Source organism: Oryctolagus cuniculus, chromosome 3, assembly GCF_964237555.1.
Source record: "Oryctolagus cuniculus chromosome 3, mOryCun1.1, whole genome shotgun sequence".
In the NCBI taxonomy this organism is placed as follows: Eukaryota; Metazoa; Chordata; class Mammalia; order Lagomorpha; family Leporidae; genus Oryctolagus; species Oryctolagus cuniculus.
This window is the reverse complement of record NC_091434.1, coordinates 156,969,290-156,988,607: the sequence shown is the minus strand read 5'-3', so window position 1 is coordinate 156,988,607 and position 19,318 is coordinate 156,969,290. Positions and strand designations below refer to the sequence as shown.

The window sequence follows — 19,318 nt, the reverse complement described above, 5'->3', positions numbered from 1 at the left end:
CCACATTAACTGCTTTGTTTAAACTCAGATAAATTCTTAGGGATGAAAAAAAACATAGCATCATCTATTGAATGCCATCTCCAGCCAACCACTATATTTGATGTTTTCAATCACATAATTGCATCCTGTTCTCACAAGTAGGACTTGGTTGGTTCTGCCTTCCAAATGAGAAGAAATAGTTTAAAACCTCAAGTGAAACGTTCCTTGGTCCTATACCTAGTAAATGATTCAGCTGCGATTTGCACCAACTAGTTCTGTGACATATCCATAATCTGTTGCACTTATTCAGTAAGCCTAACCGGGTTCAGATAAAAAAAAAAAAAAACTTTGCAGAAGATATGTGGTTCTATTCTCAACAACAATATACAGAGTTACAGAGATTCCCCATTACCAAGTCACTCTGACTGGGCTGTACCAAGAGTGAATAGGTGGGATTTCTATTGAAAGCCCCCACCCAGATAAGGGTTAGATACCAAAGGTTGTCATATTTTAGGGCACATGATCAAGCCTATCCTGTACTTCCAAATTCATTTGCTCTTCTTAATAATTATCCTGGTTCAACTATTATTTTGCATCATTAGTACCCTTAGCGTCTATTAGTGAATTTAATGGAAAGTTGAATTAATTTTTTATTAAGATCCTCATTGGGCCAGCACTGTGGTGTAGGGGTTAAACCACTGCCTGTGACACCAGCAGCCCACGTGAGTAAGAATTCGAGTCTTGGCTGCTCCACTTCCAATCAAGCTCCCTGCTAATGTGCCTGGGAAAGCAACAGACGATGGCCCAAGTGCTTAGGTTCCGGTACCCAATTGGGAGACCCAGAAGAAGCTCCTCATTCCAGGCTTTGACCTGGTCCAGGCCCAGCTTTGCAGCCACTTGGGGATGGAAAATTATCTTTCTTTCTCTCTCTCTCTCTCTCTCTCTCTCTCTGTAACTCTTGCCTTTCAAACAAATAAATAAATCTTCATATTAAAGAAAGTCCCTCATATATAGCATATTTAATTTTTGTTATATATCTTAGATTTATATTTTGAACAGGTATCCAAAAAGTACAAAAGTTGACAAAGTACTGTTTACCTTGTAAAATGCCAACTTTTTTTTACAGTTGCCGTCAGAGAACATAAATCTTATTTTAGAAAGTGAGCTCATCCTTTCAGTGAGAACGACTTCCTAGGAAAACTATCCAAAGGAAGCCAACGAGAAAAGTAAAACCCAAAACATTCCTTTCACTCCAAAAGGGCCACAGAATCAAATTTCTGATAGCAAAAAGCACTTTTTATATGTCAGTGTATCCAACGGTTTCCACTTCAGTTTATCTTTTATGAGTTTTCAATTACGTTAGCATAAATAACAGGCATTTATCCTCGTGGTTAAGACACATCCCACAGAGGTGTGCCTGGGTTCCACTCCCAGCTCTGGCTTCTGACTCCAGTTTCCTAAAATACAGAGTCAGGGGAGAAGCAGCAGTTATGGATCAAGTGATGAGGTTCCTGCCACCCACATAGGAGACCTGAATAGAATTCCCAGCATCTGTCAGGTTTTGGAGAGTGAACCAGTGGATGGGCGCTCTGTCACTCTGCTTTGCTCTCTCTCTCTCTCTTTCTCTCTCTCTCTCCCTCTTTCTCTCTCTCACTCCTTGCCTCACAAATACATTTTTAATTTTTAAAGCGCAGGAAAAAAAAACAGAATTCTTCAGAGAAAGAAAGAAGCAGAAGCTACTGACACTATGTGATAACACAAGAAGGAATGCTACCTAAAATACTATTAGCACTAGCCGGCACCATGGCTCACTAGGCTAATCCTCCGCCTTGCGGCGCTGGCACACCGGGTTCTAGTCCCGGTCAGGGCTCCGGATTCTGTCCCGGTTGCCCCTCTTCCAGGCCAGCTCTCTGCTGTGGCCAGGGAGTGCAGTGGAGGATGGCCCAAGTACTTGGGCCCTGCACCTCATGGGAGACCAGGAGAAGTACCTGGCTCCTGCCATCGGATCAACGCGGTGCACCGACTGCTGTGCGCCGGCTGTGGCGGCCATTGGAGGGTGAACCAACGGCAAAGGAAGACCTTTCTCTCTGTCTCTCTCTCTCACTGTCCACTCTGCCTGTCAGAAAATAAAAAAAAAAAATACCATTAGCACTTTGACACATGGGAAATTTAACATATTTTGTTTAAATGTGAGTTTCAGCAAGAATTCATTAAAATTTTTCTAATGTAAGCAAGTTGGAAATTGTTTCAAATTCTCTCAGAATTACCATGTTTTTACCCATATACATATTTCATTATAAAAAGTTAACAGAGATCTAATCAGCTATCAGAGAAATCCACAGGCAGTAAGTGCTCATCTGGCAGCTCCACTAAGCCCATGAGAAGTTGTAAAGCTTTCAGTATGCTGACGATAGCTTCCAAGGGTCTCTTATACACAGACCTCTATGTTTAGAGTCCATCAGCATAATTTTTAAATCCATACTTTCAAATCTGGTTAAAATATAAAAATGTATAAAAGAAAAAGTTCAGTTTTCAATAGAATGAACTAATTAAAAAATGAAAATTCCTACAAAGGTGAGATGATGATAGCAAGGAGATAAGGAAGATGTAATAATTAGAATGGCACATCGACTGGGAAAGGATTCTTGTATTTGTTTTACTATGATTGATAACTTGGGGACGTTTATGGGATAAGGATCTCAAGACAAAGGAGCAGAAGATAGTAGAAGAGATCAGTGAGTTAACGAGGCAAATTCAGTCTAACAAAATAGTACGATGATTATCATTAGCCAGAGTCCATGAGATCATATCAGAAAGAAGGAACTCAGAAAATTCTCATGCAAGAATTAGGAAACTAGCGTTCTGCAAAGAGGAACAAAGAGGTAGAAGGAGTTCCTCTCATTTCCTGGCCCCTGCTACAAAGTTGGCCTTCTCTGACCCTGAAATTTTCATTCATTGACTATATACTTACTTAGTGCTCACTGTCAGATGCTATGTTAGCACTGGGATGGAGCAGTAAATAAATCAAATAATAACTTTGGTCATAAGAGGCTTTATTCCATATAGAGAGATAACGCACAACTCAACACATGTAAGTATTCCAAAAAAAGTTCATGGAACTGGAATTAATTACAAGTTTACTTTGATGCAGAAAAATCTTGAAATTTAAGCATACAAGAGGTTCTAACAGTTCATGTAAATGTGTGTGATATTTCACTATACATGAATTTCAAAATTTTAATTGTTAAAAAAATTGTTCATCTCAACACCTTACACTTTAAAAAAAGAAGACACAAAATTTAGTGAAACAGAGGGTCTTTCCTACGGATAAGAAGATCTGATTTTGAGTGACACATCAGTCTCCCTAAATTTTGTCTTGATCCCAGAGGTTCATCTTACTGAATAGGTAACTGCTTCTAGGCTGGAAGACAAGAAGAAGAACTTAAGGTTTTCATCTTGGTCATTCCTTACTAAAGAACTGACTTACATTCATTGCAGCTATTTATCACTCACCTACTTTGTGAAGGTCAAATGTCAGGGTCTATAAGGACTACAGGAAGTTAAGCAGTAATTATTCTGACTTTAATATGTACCGAGTTCTTTCTATCTTCCAAACACCTTAAACACTTTGCATAATTCCTCTCATTTAAGCCTTATGTTAGCCTTGGGAGGTAGGTAATAATATATCCATTTGGAGGCAAGGAAGTTAAATCCTAGAGGGGTCAGGAAATGTGTTCAAGGTAGTAAATTAACAGGTGACATTAATTTAATTCCAAAACTAATGTGCTTAACTATTCTGCCCCCCCCCATTTATATTAGTTCCCTAGAGCTTCCAAAATAAGTACCACAAACTGGGTGGCTTAAAACAACAGAAATGTGTTGTCTCACAGTTCCAGAGCCTAAAACATGAAATCTAGGTGCCAGCGGCAGCATGCTGTCTTTGAAATCTGTACAGGAATCCTTTCTTGCCTTTTCTGAGTTCCTTGTGGTCTGACAGCAGTCCTTGGCATCTTGAGTGTATCGCTGCATAACTCCAATTTACCTGGCATTCTCCCTGAGTGTCTCTGTCTCCTTATAAGTACAGTAGGCATATAGGATCAGGGACCTATCCCTCTCCAATGTGACTTCATTTTAACTAATTACATCTGGGACAGCTGTCAATCTATATATAGCTACATTCAGAAGCAGTGGTGATGAGGATTTCAACATTTTTTTGGGGGGGGAGGACACAATTCAATCCATGACATCACTGAATGGGGGTAGCCGACAGGGATAGGATAGAGATGGTTAGAAAGAACAGGAGTCTCAGTTCAATTCTGTCCTCCCTATCAACTTGATAAGTTACTTTGAGGCACTTTCTGTGAGCTTCATGTTTCTCATTTATAAAGGAAAGATGCTGAACTAATAATCTTTAAGTTATTTCCAGTTCTTATATTCTACTATCCCTTTTTTTCTAAATAATGATAAATAAACATTAGTTATATTTGGGATGTTTAAGCAAACATCTGCTTATGGAGATAAGGGCAGCCATAATAGAGGAGGTGAAATTTAATGAGTTTCAGAATGCTTTAAGAATGACCATGGGGGTGGGCGTTTGGCCCAGTGGTTAATATGGTGGTAAACATGACTGTGTCCCATGCCAGAGTACTTCAGGTTTGATCCCCAGCCCTGGCTCCTGACTCCAGCTTCCTCCTAATGCAGACCCTGGAAAACTGTAGTGATGGCTCAGGTAATCAGGTTTCTACCACATGTGTGGCAAGTTGGATTGAGCTTTTGGCTCATGGCTTCTGTCTGGCCTAGTCCCTGTCATGTTGGGCATCCAGGGGTGAAGCAGCAATAGGAGATCTCTTCTCTCTCCCTCTCCTCTCTCTTTCCCTCCCAACTCCCTCACTCTTTCTCAAATAAATAAACTTTTTAAAAAAAATTCCACTACAGGAGAAAATACAAATAATGTAACAACAACAACAACAAAGAATAGTCATGAAGATTTTATCTAGAGGTGTTGACAGGGCAGAGTCCCTGGAAAGAGGACTCCAGAGACAGGCAGTGATGCTGGCATTAGGAGAATATGGTGCTGGCTCTATGACAGATTCAATCAGGGGCAGAGAGGCGGTAAGGCTGGAGAAGTATGTTGGGGCATGCTGGGGTGGAGGGTGGCTTCTACTCAGTTTACTGGGCTCGACATAGCTACTGAAGATGGTTCAGCACAGTTATTTTGGGAGTTGTGCATAGATAGTTTAGAATGTGTGGGCAGTTGGGTAGCAACTAGTTAGACTACTGAAATAGCGGCAATGGGGACTCAGAACCAAGGGTGTGAAGGTAGAATCTAAGGTTTTGGAATTTGGTTGGCTATTATCTGGATTCATTTTGAGGTCTAGGAATAATTCCATTTTACATAAGCCATAAAGGCTTGTGTTACAGTGATATTTACTAAAATTACTCAGTTTAATGAAGTACTAATGTACATGATGTTCTCAAAGAGAAGTCATAAGTTATAGCTAAAAAAGGACTACCATGTCTAAAAGCAGCATATCAACCCTGAAGAGGAAATCTAGGTATAGGGCAGAAGCCAAGGAGGTGGAGAACAGACTGGAAAGCAACAAGCAAATTGGGCTGAGACAAATGGTTCCAAATAAGGAATATCAATAAGGCAAGAGCATTGTAGACTTTACAAAAAATGTATATATATGGTTAGCATCACCAAAGTGTACACTTAAAAATAATTAAGAGACTAAATTTTGTAGTTTGTGTGTTTTTTACTACACTTAAATTTTTTGAGGTTAATTTCTTTTTTAAGAAAGAAGGAAACCTGCAGAATGTTGTGGGCTTTCTAATTTGGAGCTGGTCATGTGGTTCAGTGGCATGCCTCAGATCTGATAGGGAGCCAAACCAGATGGCTTTGGTGAAGAGTAAAATATAGAGAAGAAAAAAGGAATATCAAAGAAAAATATAAGATTTAAAACCTATGCATCCTGAGGGCTGGCACTGTGGCACAGCAGGTTAAACTGCTACTTGTGTTGCTAGCATCTCTGCCTCCAGTCTAATTTCCTGATAACGTACCTGGGAAGGCAATGGAAGACGGCTCAGATACTTGCACCCTTGCCACCCAAGCAGGAGACCAGGATGGAGTTCCTTGCTCCTGGTTTTGGCCTGGTCTGGCCTGGACCTGGTTGTTGTGAGCATCTGGGGAGTGAAACAACAGATGGAACCTCTCTCTCTCTCTCTCTCTCTCTCTCTCTCTCCATCTACCCCTGCCCAGTGTGTGTGCACACGCGCACATGGGTCTCCCTCACTCTTTGTCACTTTTTCAAATAAACAAATGTTAAAAATAGAAACATATATTCTGGAAAATGGAGAAGGAGAGGCTGAATTCTAATTCGTGAAAATAGGTCAAGAGGAATCACTGATTTGGGTATGAAAAATTCAAGAGAAAGCTATTTGAGTTTTTGTAACTTTTGTGCTATTCTTGAAAATATAGCAAGAAATTAGAGATGCAGGTGATGAATGATCTTTTCAAGGGTAATAATTAACAATATACAATATCAAAGTATAAAACAAGGCCGTTAAGGCCCAAGGAACTAAGCCTGGGAATGTCTACTAATATGGGGTGGCCAAGAAAGACATGTGAGGAGAGCGAGTGTCTCCAACAGGAAGTAGAGGGTATGGAGTCCATTAGGCTAGGGAGATTGCCAGGCACAAAGAGAACTTTTTACTGTTTTTTTAGTTCTAAGTATGTTTGCTGGTAGAAGGAATGGTCCAATGGAAGTTTTGAAATTGGCAATATTGTAAGTAATAGAGGGTGGTTGTGGAGCCAATTCTGGATAAGGTTGAAAAGAGGGTATTAAAAAAAAAAAACCACTGCAGAAAAGAAAGATTTGGCAAAGAAGAGACATTTTGAAACAGCTTCTCAACTGCTCTCCCTGCCTTCAACTCTACTGCAGTCTGGTCCGTTCTGCAAGGAATGCTCTGGAATATTCTCTCTAAGACATAAATCTATTCACGTTGATCTTTGCTTCATAGAGACTTTTTGGCCTTCAGAATCCAGACTTCCTATCATATGGAACTTTCTATCATCTAGACCCTGTTGAACTTTCTACAACCTCTGTTTCCCTTCCTGCATCCTTCAGTGCCAAACACACACACACACACACACACACACACACACTCACTGCATAACAAATCCTTGTAATTCTCCAAATCTACCAGTCTATTTAATTTCTTCTTCGCAGAGGTGGGTTTTGCTGTCTGTAATCCTGTTTTTCTTTCTCTATCCTCTCTAGTTTCTTCTCAGCTTTCAAAAAGGAGTCTTATAATTATGGTTCCTGGCATGGTATTTATTTGTCTGTCTCTCAGTGGCTTTCATTTCTTATCACTTCACTAGTATCTCCTAAAGACCCTGGCATATACAAATTGCCCAATAAATAAGTTTTAATTGAGTGAAGAGAATGTAATAAAAAATGAAAGAAAGAAATCAGCTGCAAAGGTAAAGATGAAGCAAGGTTTGGTTTTGTCTCAGTTGAAGAGGAGAGTTCCCAGTGAGATAATAATGAAACTTTTCTGTAAGGAAAGGGAGGCCAGTTCCCAAGAGTAGACATCTTGGTGGTTTCCCAAAGGAAAAAGGAGCACAACCACAGTCCCAGTCGATGCTAGACCCTGTGTCTCATCCACCCCTCTAGTGGGCACTCTTCGTGCCACTGCTGGAATCACAAAGGAACGGACACTGCATTCACCTGCTCGCTGCTACAGACGTAGGAGTACCTGCTCACAGCATTCACTGAAAAGAAGGTCCATCTCACTCTGCACTGGCAAGACCGCACCCATCAAGAGCCTGGCTTCCCAGTGGCTACCCTGAGAATGCACATAGCACTAGATAGTGTTGCAGTGTGGGATGCACTCCAACCAACAAAAGGCAGGAGAAGAGGAAATGGGGGAGTAAACTGCTTGCTCTTTCTGCCCCTTTCCCTGCAGTCCTGGTCTGAGATGCAGTAGTTGAAAACAGACTCTCTGGATGGGACTCCCAATGACTTGGGTTTGTTCTCCCTCCTTCTAGAAAACCTGGGCTCTTTTTTTTTTACAGAAATTTTTCAAACATTAAATATATTATTTACTATCAGAAACGCAAACAAAATGCATTAGAATATTTGCCGTGGGCTGTGGTTGGATCTTGGGGAGAGCAGAAGTCAAACAGGACAGTCATGGAAAGAGAAGGTGGAGTCAAGAAGATGTGGAAAATGAATAGTCAAGGAAAAAGCCCTTCTCATTGTGCAGCACCAACAAGAGATAATCAGAAACACATGGCTCTGGTGAGTATAAATATATACCCCAAATAGCAAAGTTTCCACGAAAGGAGCAGATGTGAGTACTAAGGAGGTTTTCTTCCATTGAGTCTGTTTACAATTTAACATGCTTCCTGTGTTATGCAATGTTAACGTGTTAGATCCCATGAAAACAGATAAATCTATTCAGTGACCTACCACAGGGAAGAAAATACAGCTCTGTTTATATTTTAAATTGAAATAACTCTGAGACTCAGAAGATTGTGAGATAATACTTAAATAGCCAACATTAAGAGAAAATCCAGAAGAAATGACAACAGTACATCTGCTTTGCAAGGCCCTTTGGAACATTCGAATGGAAAAATGAATTAAAATTTGGCCAGAACAAGGGAGAGCACTTCCTCACTATGGAAAGTTGGCATATACTATACCATGATCTCAATTCACACTGAAACCAGATTCAGACATTGAACCAGATCCCAACTGTAAAGGCATATAGGACAAAGTCGCCCACCTCCAAATATTTGCTACTGTAGAGTCTTCTGGTACTAGAATAATAAAGCACAAAAGGTCTTTTCTTAAAAATAATGGCACCATAAAGACTGGGAAATACTTTTGGTTTATTCATCATTGAATGAAAACTCTGATTTGAGAGCTCCTCTGTGAGCAGCCTTTGGTTTCTGAATGTTTATCCCCCCAAACACTACATATTCACTGACACACTTTCTTCAAAAAATATCCTCAGTTGGAGTTTTTAACTAAGATTTTTTTTTAATTTCAGCTTTACAAATTCAGACCTGGTTTACATACCCTGAAGGGGCAATTTTAAGTGTTGTTAGTGGTTCTTAGCATGCTCTTAATTAAAAAAAAAAAAAAAACTGACAAAAATCAATGCTTTTTCCCAGATGTCTGATGTCTTGATATATACATGCATATAATATTTTGCAGGAAAAAATCTTGGATTTACTGACATTTATACATCCAAATACACTCTGGAGTCCATGAATCATAGATTAAAAAATAGTTGTTTTAAGTAACTTTAAAAAGGAACAGTTGAAGCAAAAATGAATGAATTCAACTAAAGAAAAGCCCTAATAACAGGAGTATTTTGGTTTGCTAATATAGGTAATAATTGGTTTGCTAATATAGGTAATAACAAAATCCAAAATTCATAGGTAGAAACAATGTTAGTTCCATAAAATGCCTAAAAGCTAATTCAAGCTCCTCAGAAACCTGTAAACATCTCATCATTTAATTTTTAAATCAATTTTTAACTAGTTGGTTTTGAGAGTGATCCCAAAGATATTTACCCTTATGCTAGCTATCAGAATAAATATCTGATCACTTAAAACTAGATTATTATTTGATTCCTTTTGGAACAAAAATTAGAAATACATTTAATTTGTGTTTTAACTAACGCCTGCATGATATCTTCTTTCTAGCTTTCTTCCTATGTTAAATAAAAATTGCCTCTAAACCAGTGGCTGGCATGAGTTAAAAATGGAGATAAATAGCAAATGTTTGGAAATTCAGTTTGCATATCCACTGCACTTCTAAACTATAATTATGAATTTAGAATCTTGCTTATGTTTGAAATATTTAAGACTGTGAATCATTTGGAAACCAAAATCATCATGTGTTTGATATTTTTGGTGAGAAAATTCTAGAGTGAGTGTTTTACACCAGCAGCTGGTAAGGTTCAGATGGTTTATAAGAAGAAGGAGATCCAAAGTAGAAATGGGATTTTCTGTGACAGTCTACAACTAACAATTGACATAGGTGTAAATTATAAGCAAAGCAAGCATCACATGAAGTCAAGTAAAGGTATGAGAAAGGCCATCACTTAATGAATAAAATCTTTTTATCCAATGTGCTCAGCAAAAATTTTAGGTATTTAAAAACCAAACTATCTCTACTACAGAAATCATATTCATCAATATTAGAAACTTAGCAAGTGACTTTAAAAGTCACAGTAGCATCTGTCATAAGTTTGTTGTATTTAAGAAAAGCAAAATGCCAATTTAATGCCAACATGAATGAACAAAACATATAAAATCTTCAGTGATTTTATAGCATCTGAACACTGATCCACACATTCCTCTTTAGTGACATCTAAAAGTGCTTCTCACTCTATTATCTGCTATTCTCTGCCATAAGATTATTTCTTGGTCAACATGCTCCCTGACATTATTGATAATCAATAAAATCACTCACTTGAAGGTTTCCAAATTTTCTTCCTTTTAATCCTATATAATTTTGTATTTCAACCAGGCCTTGCAGTTTTGATTTTGCAAGTTGCTATGAGCACTTTGAATCGACTTTTAGTTTCAGCATCAATCCTGTGGTCGGAACCCCCCACTCGATGATGTTCCTCAAGAACCAGGTCATAATGCTAGACGTGTGGACTGCCTACACGTGTCAGTGTCAGTCATCTTATCTGTAAATGAGGACAATTGTATCTTCTATATCTACCTCATACTGTTATAGTGTGGCAGGGGAGATGGTGGTACCCCAGAGGAACTCCTGCTTCCAACAAAACCCAGCGTCTGAAAGAGCTGCCTATGTCTACTGCACACGGAAGATACTCCTCCCAGATTCCTACTTTTCTTGTAATGCTACTACTTGATGTGCCATAGAATTCAATGACTTTGTCACCATAATTTTGTGTGCATAATTTTTCTCTTTTCTTTGCCCCCACTCTGGACTGTTTGAAAGGCCATCATTCTACCGCCAGGCATGAACAGAGTAGTTTATGACACAAATTCTGTATGTTTTCTTGAATTGTGTTCTTTTCTACACTTGACGAGTAAGCTTAGTAGAGTTAACGTGAACAGTGTAAGTGTAGAAAAATCTCTCCCTAGTTTTACGAACAACAAAACAGTGTGTCCCTTAATTTCACCTATTACTATATGCTTCAGCTATAAATATGTTATTGAGAAACACGTGTACCAATTAAGAATTGATTCAGCCAATTACGAACTGTAACTCTGGAGTCTCTTTGCATGTGGAATGGTCGTTGAGGGACAAGACAGGCAATGTTAAAGTTTTGAAACTTTTCTTTATGCTTTTGAACTGTAAATCCGCAGATCTCCTGGGTTCTTAATCATTTAGGGGGAATCTCTATCGCCTCCTCCCTCCCCAAAATGTCTGTTTCATTCCATGGAAATGAAGTGAAATTCTGCGAAGATAAAATCTAGGCCAGAACTTTCTGGAAGTAAATACAAAAAGTTGAAGCTTATGTAACGTGTTTCCCTGTCATCGGCTCACTCCCTGGGCTGTTTAAACTCTGGATCCCTTTCAGACCTCATGGAAGTTAATTTTAGTTTTACAGGGCAGAGAGGGGCAGACCGCTGTCTCTGCAGGAATGGTCTTGGGGAAGCGCAGGAGAATCTCACCTTTCTGATTTCCTGTGCGCTGCCCGACGGAAGGAAGCACTGCTGGTCCGGGGGGTGTCCCTTCCTGCACCGGCCGGCCTGGGTTTCTGCGGGCGCTTGCGGGGCGGCCGCGGGGACGGCAGCCGTGAGCCGCCCGGTGCCTCGGAGCGGCAGGGTCTGGAAGAAGAGGCAGATCGCCACCACCAAGCCCACCAGGAAGGGCCGGGGGCAGAATCGCCGACGACACAGGAACACTGGGCGACAGACCATGTCCAGTTCAGCTTCACTTGGCCCCTGTCCACGTTGCCGGAAAAGTCATAGCAGCTACTCTCTGTCAGCATGAAAAGTCCCAATCTGTCTTCTTTTTTCCACAACTGCGCTCAAGTGCGCTCCATTCCCGCTTAGCAACTTTCCGACGGGTCATGCCAAGGAGCAATCGCAGGGCCCACAAGGCTGAGATGGGTCATGAGAGCCCTGCCACGGGTGACAGTCAAAAAGCGGCTGCCCTGAGCTGTAAAAAGATGCCAAAGCCAGGAGAGTCGTCACTAACCAGCCGAGGGCATCCCAGCTGCCAAAGTCTTGCTTCCGGGAATGCCTTCTTTTCACGACATCCTTAAACTCGCAGCGAGAGAGTCCGCCTCTGCCTCAGCTCTGCGGGAACGGGGCAGCCGACGCCAAAGTCAATGTGGAGTCTGCACTGAACGACTCAGTCGGTTAAAGCCCCAAGCGCCCGTCGCACAGCTGGAGACAGGCCAGGTCGCCCCAGCAGTTCCTCCTTTTCCCTCCGGTTTTCAAGCAGTCCCGGCTTTCCAGCCCTTTGCGTTTCGTCACCGCTTCCCTTCATTCAGTTTTAAATGACCACTTGGCCATCAGCATTCACGGCTTTTACCACAAAAAGGGAGTCAGCCCTTGGAATGGACGTGGTTCGTGTCTGGGTGTTGCTTGTATTGGTTTCCAGTTCAAAGTTCTATGTACTTACTCAGTTTGCATCCTTTCAGCCAGGAAAAAAAAAAAAAGTTTCCAAGCCCCGCTTCTTGGCTTGCTGGTCAGAACCACTCGGAAGGGAAGTCCCCGAGCGTCAGGCGGCGGCTCCTCTCCCACGCACCGCCCCGCACGAGCGGCTGCTGCGCGCCCGGCCGCCAGCCAGACGCCGCGGGCAGCGCAGGGACCCCAGCCGGGCGGCGCGGGGCGGAGCCAGGGCCCGGGGCGCCTCGGCTGTCCCAGGGCTTGCGCGAGCCGGGCTTCCAGCTCGGGATCCCAAACGGTGGGTTTCCACAGGTCACTTCTCCCTGAAACGCGGCCCCCACCCAGAGCTGCAAGATGGGGACGCACACCGGGTGCCTGGTGCGCTCCGTGGTTGCCCATCCCCAAAACTGCAACGGAGAAACAACCAGCTCTCACTCAAGGCATGGCAAAGGACGGGGGTGAGGCTGGGGCGGACTCCACGAGTGAGTTCGGAGGTTCTTCAACCCGAGGGAATTGTGGTTACTCTGATAGGGTTGAGAAGGTCACAAGTTCTGTCTGGACCGCGGGACAGGAAGTCGTGCTGTTCGCCCCCAGAAGAACTCATAGGCGTCCCTGCACTTTGTCACCAAATCTTCTAACAGTCTTATCGCCCCCTTGCCTGGATGAGTGGCTGGAGCTTTCAAAGGCTAATTGACATCTTGCTCTCCAACTGAGTTGAGAGTCTCAGAGGCTGGGGCAACTTTTCACCAGTAGAAAGCGTTTGGTCCAGAATTCAACCCAGTCGGATTCTATACAGGGCACTGCTAGCCAGACCACTCTTCGAAATCCACTTTGGCAGGGGCAGCTGAGAGAGCAAGTACCTTGAAGGGGAAGGAAATCTCTCCAGCGCATGGTGCTCCCTCTCCGCTTCCCACGCTGTGAGCTCTGTGAACCAGGGCTGGCCTTGGCTCAAGGCAATCTAACCTGTTTTAAACTCAAACTGCTTGTGGGCTGAGGGTCTCCCGAGAGGCCACAGCTCTAGAGAGCTCAGGTCCCTTCAGTACACAGCCCACTGTAACTCATATTGTGTGAGAGGGAGTGCCCCCTAGAGGTGCCCAGCTGTTATAGATCCAAGAGAGATGGGCATCTCCAGTTCCTTGTACCAAAGTAGTTGTTTTGACACCTTATAAAACATATCGATTAATGCACTACAGAAAAAGTATTCATAGTAAAGAAAGACTTATTCAAAGATTTATCCTTGCATGCATTCCACTCCAGTTGGCTCAATATTATTTTATTTATAAATGTAGAGTCCTCAATTCCATGACCAAGAAGTAGAAAGAAGTGGTGCCTGCCATTCAAAAGGCAAACGAGTTTTAAGAGGAAATGACTACAGGATAATGTTGTAGGATATAGTTTGGGTGAATGAGATTTGAGAGACGATGGGAATTCTGAGATCTCTACATTAGAATGGATCCAGTGTTGATGAAATCCAGGCCATTACAAAGCTGGTAAAGAATGGGCAGACAACTCTACAAAGGCATGAAAGTCTGTGAAACCAAGAGTTTGAGGAAATCGGTGGGTCACTTCTTTGCATCATTAACCTGTCGAGTACAAGGTGCAGAAGGAAGAGTGAATCCCATGCCAAAATAAAATTGCCTTTTGGTTGGGAGGAGTGAAAGACCAATAGCATTGAAAAATTTAAGAAGATGCTATAGCTATAATAGTGGGAATCTAGATAACAATAAATACTAGGAACCAGAAAAAGATGGAAAATCAGTATTCTGTAAATGATTCTGGTGGATTGTAGAACCCAGTTCCTTTTCTTAACCGCCGAGTGCCAGGGAGAGACACACAAGGATGTCAGCAGGAAACAGACAAGGGGTAGTTAGACTGAGAAGGTACAAAGAAGTGGGAAAGAGGATATTGTAGGAATTATCACCAATAAACCAAGAGCTTGCACAGACAACATCTGAGTTTCAGAGTAAACCCATGTATGGGAATCATGGCATTGCTTCTTATCAGCTGTTCTTAGACAAGTTCCTTGATTTATTTAAATCTCAGATTTCCTCATTTGTGAAATAAGAACACTTCCTTTGAAATGCTGTTGGCCCACCAGATGACATAATGCGTGGAGCACCTAATTGGATACATTTGTCAGACAAATGTGTGCTCAGTGTGTGTCTGCTGGGTTTTTGCTCCTGCGCCTGTGCTCAGGCCTCACTGAACTCTTGGCGTGATGAAGCATCAGACACATGAACTGATGAGCATCAGATAATGGGCCTTGCGGAACATATAAACACCAAAATCAATCACAGGCATTCAGTATTGGTTCTCTTTACTCTGAGAAGGACATGAGCCACAGTAGAAGCAAAAGGACATACAGTTTCCTAAAGTACCTTTTCCACTAATAATTTTGTTTCTAAGGACCAGGGACAACAGAGTGGCAAACTTGACAAAACCCTAAAATTTCAAGATTAGACAAAGCCGTACAACTTTTCTCCCCAAACCTCCAACACAAAATCCACTGCCATCACACGTGTGCTTCACTGAGGTTTTTGGTACAAAGTAGGGGTAGCAGGACAGCATGATACTCAAATAATCCTTGTTTGAAGAAAGTATTTAATCATTTTTTTTTTTTTTAACTTCAGGAATGAAGGTGTAACAGAGAGGATGCCGGTGTTGGACCAGGAGCTTTGGGAAAGTAATACTCGTCTCTGAGTCTCAGCTTTCTCATAAGAAAGAGGCTTTGATGATGGATAGTTGATCTCAAGATCATCAGAGGCTCCAAAAAGGAAAATTTCTTGGGACACATTTGCACATGGGTTATCCTATTGTATGCTTCAGTGTGGACCCTCATCTCCTGCAGGGGACTGCCTGTAAGCAAGCTCCTGATCGTAATGACGGAAAACCCGGCTGTCACTACCAGTGGTGATGCTGAGAATTAAGTCCTGAAAATGCTTTCAACAATGCATGGTCCCTCGTCTTCCAGAACCTCTTTCCTAGAAAGTCGACTGTCCTCCTATCAAGTCCTACCACCTTTCATCTAACATTGACTCTAGAACTTTCCCCAGAAGCTCTTAACCTAACACAGTGATTGTAAAATATTGAATGTCTACTATTCAAAAACTCCATCCTTGGCACTGTAGAAAACAGGAGACATATCAACTACTATAAATCCTGGAAATAGAACAGACAACAGAGAAAGCAATCAGATAATAGAAACTACTGCAACAATACCACCACCACCAAAAAACAAAACAAAACAAAACAAAAAAACCCAAAACAAAACAAAACAAAAACAAAACAAAACAAAACAAAACAAAACAAAAAAAAAACACCTTAAAATCTTAACACCTTGACACAGTAAAAGCTTGCTTTCTCACTTATTTCATTTTCCAGTGTTTCGACATTTGCTTCCCAGGGTCCTTCCATCTGGTGACTTTCCATAGTATAGAGTCTTGGATCCCCTTGGGTTTCTCTGAGTCCCACTAGCAGACAAGTAATGAGGAAGGGCATGGTGGAGTAACAGCTCTTTGAGGGATCAAGCTTCCAAATGGCACCTATTCCTTGTCTTATCTTCCATTGGCCAGAGCTTAGTCTCAGGAACCCATACAAATAGAATGAAGTCTAGCTCCATGTCCAGGAAAAAAAGAAACAAAGCTGAAAAATTAAAAGCAGCTTGGAGATAAGCTGAGTCCAATGGAGAATCAAAAAAGGAGCTGGCATCCTTTGAGGGTTTCAGAAAAGTGTCTACTTCCAACAAGACTCTGAAAAATCATGGTATCACCTGTTGTCAAAGGGAAAACAATGGCTTTATGTCTTAGTGGGCAGCCATTAAGACAAAGCTAGAAAAATCAGTGAGTACAATCAGTGATGTCTATAATTTTCCAAATTTGAGCTTATTTATAGCCTTTATCTGTTGATAGTAGGAATCCAAAAGAAGATTTATTAATGAAGAACTCAAGATAGCGGACAGGATGCAATGCCATTACCCAAAATTGTATGAGAATACGTTTGCATTATCATTAACTTTAATTGTAGATTTCCTTTTTTTAAAAAGGTGGAATAAAAATAAAAATATGGATCAAGTTCTTATGGTTATTCTCAGTAGTGCAAATATGAAGCTTAATAGGGAAAACTGTATAAAATGTCAGATTCTTGCCTTGCAGCCATCACTGTCTGTTATACTCAGTTAAGGTATCTCCCAATGCACTTGATTATGTATTATCCCACAGAGTTACGTAAACAGAGAATGCTGATTTGTATCAGGTTAAGATCATGCAACCTTGTATTTAACACCCTTCATCTGCTATGTTTTACAATGCACATGAAAAGCTCAGCCTATAATCAGACTCATGGACAGTTCTTGATGTGCTGGAGATTAGTCAACAGAAATAGTAAAACACTTAATGCAGGAATGTATATTTTTGCAATCTCCAATGCAATCAACATTTGAACTTGCTTAATTTTCATTAAATTCAGCTGGTTCCTCTCAGAATCACTTCATTTAAGCAAAGTAATTTTTTTTTTTTTTTTGCAGAAACTAAGGATTTCCACTTAAGATCCATGAACATTTTGTGGACATATCTATGGATTTTTTTTTAAAAAAAAGTTTTCCTATTAATTTCTAGGGATTCTAAACCTGCAGTGGTAACAGCCAGATATGGCAAAGATCTGGGAATCACGTCAAAGGGTAAAAAAACAGTGTGCAGGCTGCCTTTCATTCACCAGATTTGTCCGGTTTGCATACATGGAAAGTCATTTTCCGTTTAAACAGATATCTCACAATCTCTTTAAGTTTCTAAATGAACAGTCAGTCTAAATAAGTCAAAGTCTCCAAACCAAATCAATACTTTTAATATTAGATGGCCCATTAGACTAGCATTTGTGAAAATACACATCACCTGGGGAAACCCATATACCAACATGTGGTGGTGCCTCTTATACTGGGACATAGGTGCTTTAGTTCTGGTTTTCAACTGAGCATTTTACTTACTTTCCACAAGTGCCTCTCTTTATAGGCATCTTGAATTTGCTCGTACCAGTATCAAAATCACTTTTACACTACTTGTGTGGTAATTTAGTCACTAGTGTACTTATCTCTCTCACTTTATAAATTGCTTTACGATGGAAACTAGTTTACTCATCTCTATGCCACTGCAGCATCAAGCAATGTTTTCTTGTGATTGTTTCAAAAATTCATATTGCAGAAATCTACACCTCATAAATTCAAATACTTCCCATTATTATTTCAGTTTTATTCCACAAGACTTCATATCTTGGTAACCTTTAACCCAGTGGAGGCCTTTTTATCATGTAAGAAGCTCTGGCAATTTCCAGAGATATTTTTGCCATCACAACTGGCTGGGGAGTGGGGACAGTGATGCTACTAACTTGGGGTGCACACAGGCAAGGGCTGCTGCTAAACATACACTCTGATACAGCACAGTCCCCACAACCAAGTACCATTGGGCACAAAATATCGCAAGTACTGGGAAACTCAAATTTAGCCTAGCCAAAGGAATAGTCATTGCACAATTTTACCATGTGTCTACTAAGATTTGTTTGTTATTTAAGTGAGAATAGCGGGTACCTCAGTAACTTGTGACGATGACATAATTAGCTTCCTGAGAATTTTAATCACTTCTTCAATGTGTGATTACGTTGCTCCTCAGAACAAATGCCACTTTGGTATATAATTTCTTTTAGCTTCTCAAACACGTATTTCAGACTGCACCCTTTAACTGACCACGTATAGATACAGAGACATATCTACAGTTGCATACACACAATATACACATACACACAGGTAGGAACAGACATTGTGGTGCAGCACATTAAATCACCACTTTTTAAAGATGCCTGAATACCATTTCAGAGTGCCCATTTGAGTCCAGGCTCCTCTGCTTCCAATCTAGCTTCCTGTTAATGCACCTGGGGAAGTAGCAGATGATGGCCAAGTATTAAGACCCCTGACAATCACTTGGGAGAACTGGACAGAGTTTTGGGGCACAGACATTGGCTGTTGTGGGCATCTGGGGAGTGAACCACTGGATGGAAGATTTCTCTATTTCTGTCTCTCCTTCTGTCACTCTGCCTTTCAAATAAGTAAATAAATCTTTAAAGAAAAGACAAAACCACTCCAATCAGTGGACACATAGGGAAAATGCTAAATATTTAATCCAATTGATTACATTTTTACTTTTTTTATACAACAAATTTGCACTTAGTATGGAGACAGAATTCCTAAGTTTTTATCAAATAATATATAAAACATGAGCAAATTTATCTTTAATTTACGATATTATCAAATCATGTTCTCAATTATAGATCTCATTTGTCTTTGTAGCCCTCCAATGTAAGATTCCTTGGAAACTATGTTTTTTATAAAATGTATTATGTTTTTAGTCATAGAATTTAGCTAGCTAGCTTTCTTCCTTTTCTTTTTTTCATCCTCCCTACTTCCCATCTTTCTTTTAAGTAATTGCAATTTAAGAATTCATTTCTATTTTCAGAAAATAAAAGGTATTTTTAATGTTTTGAAGTATCAAATCTGTTAATAACTGATGTATGTGTTGGGGATGGGAGGAGGCAGGCTTTGTCTTATCACCCTTGTGAATGCTGGCATCTATTGAGCTAACCTGGGTTGGTAAGACACATTCCTAGATTGTATCACATGCCCACCATATGAAGTCAAAAGGTCACCCCCTTATTTAATCTAGACCATATGGTCCACATATA

The 19,318-nt window shown here is 40.8% G+C and overlaps 1 protein-coding gene across 1 annotated transcript in view; it reads right to left on the bottom strand.

The window, feature by feature from the left end:
- CPED1 (cadherin like and PC-esterase domain containing 1) overlaps positions 1 to 12,773 on the bottom strand; it is a 335,522-nt gene extending 322,749 nt beyond the window's left edge. Inside the window, exon 1 of the mRNA XM_008258284.4 lies at positions 11,651 to 12,773. Within this exon, the coding sequence (XP_008256506.3) occupies positions 11,651 to 11,899 (249 nt within the window). The 5' untranslated portion in view covers positions 11,900 to 12,773. The remainder of the gene's footprint in view (positions 1 to 11,650) is intronic.
- Positions 12,774 to 19,318: the final 6,545 nt, after the last annotated feature.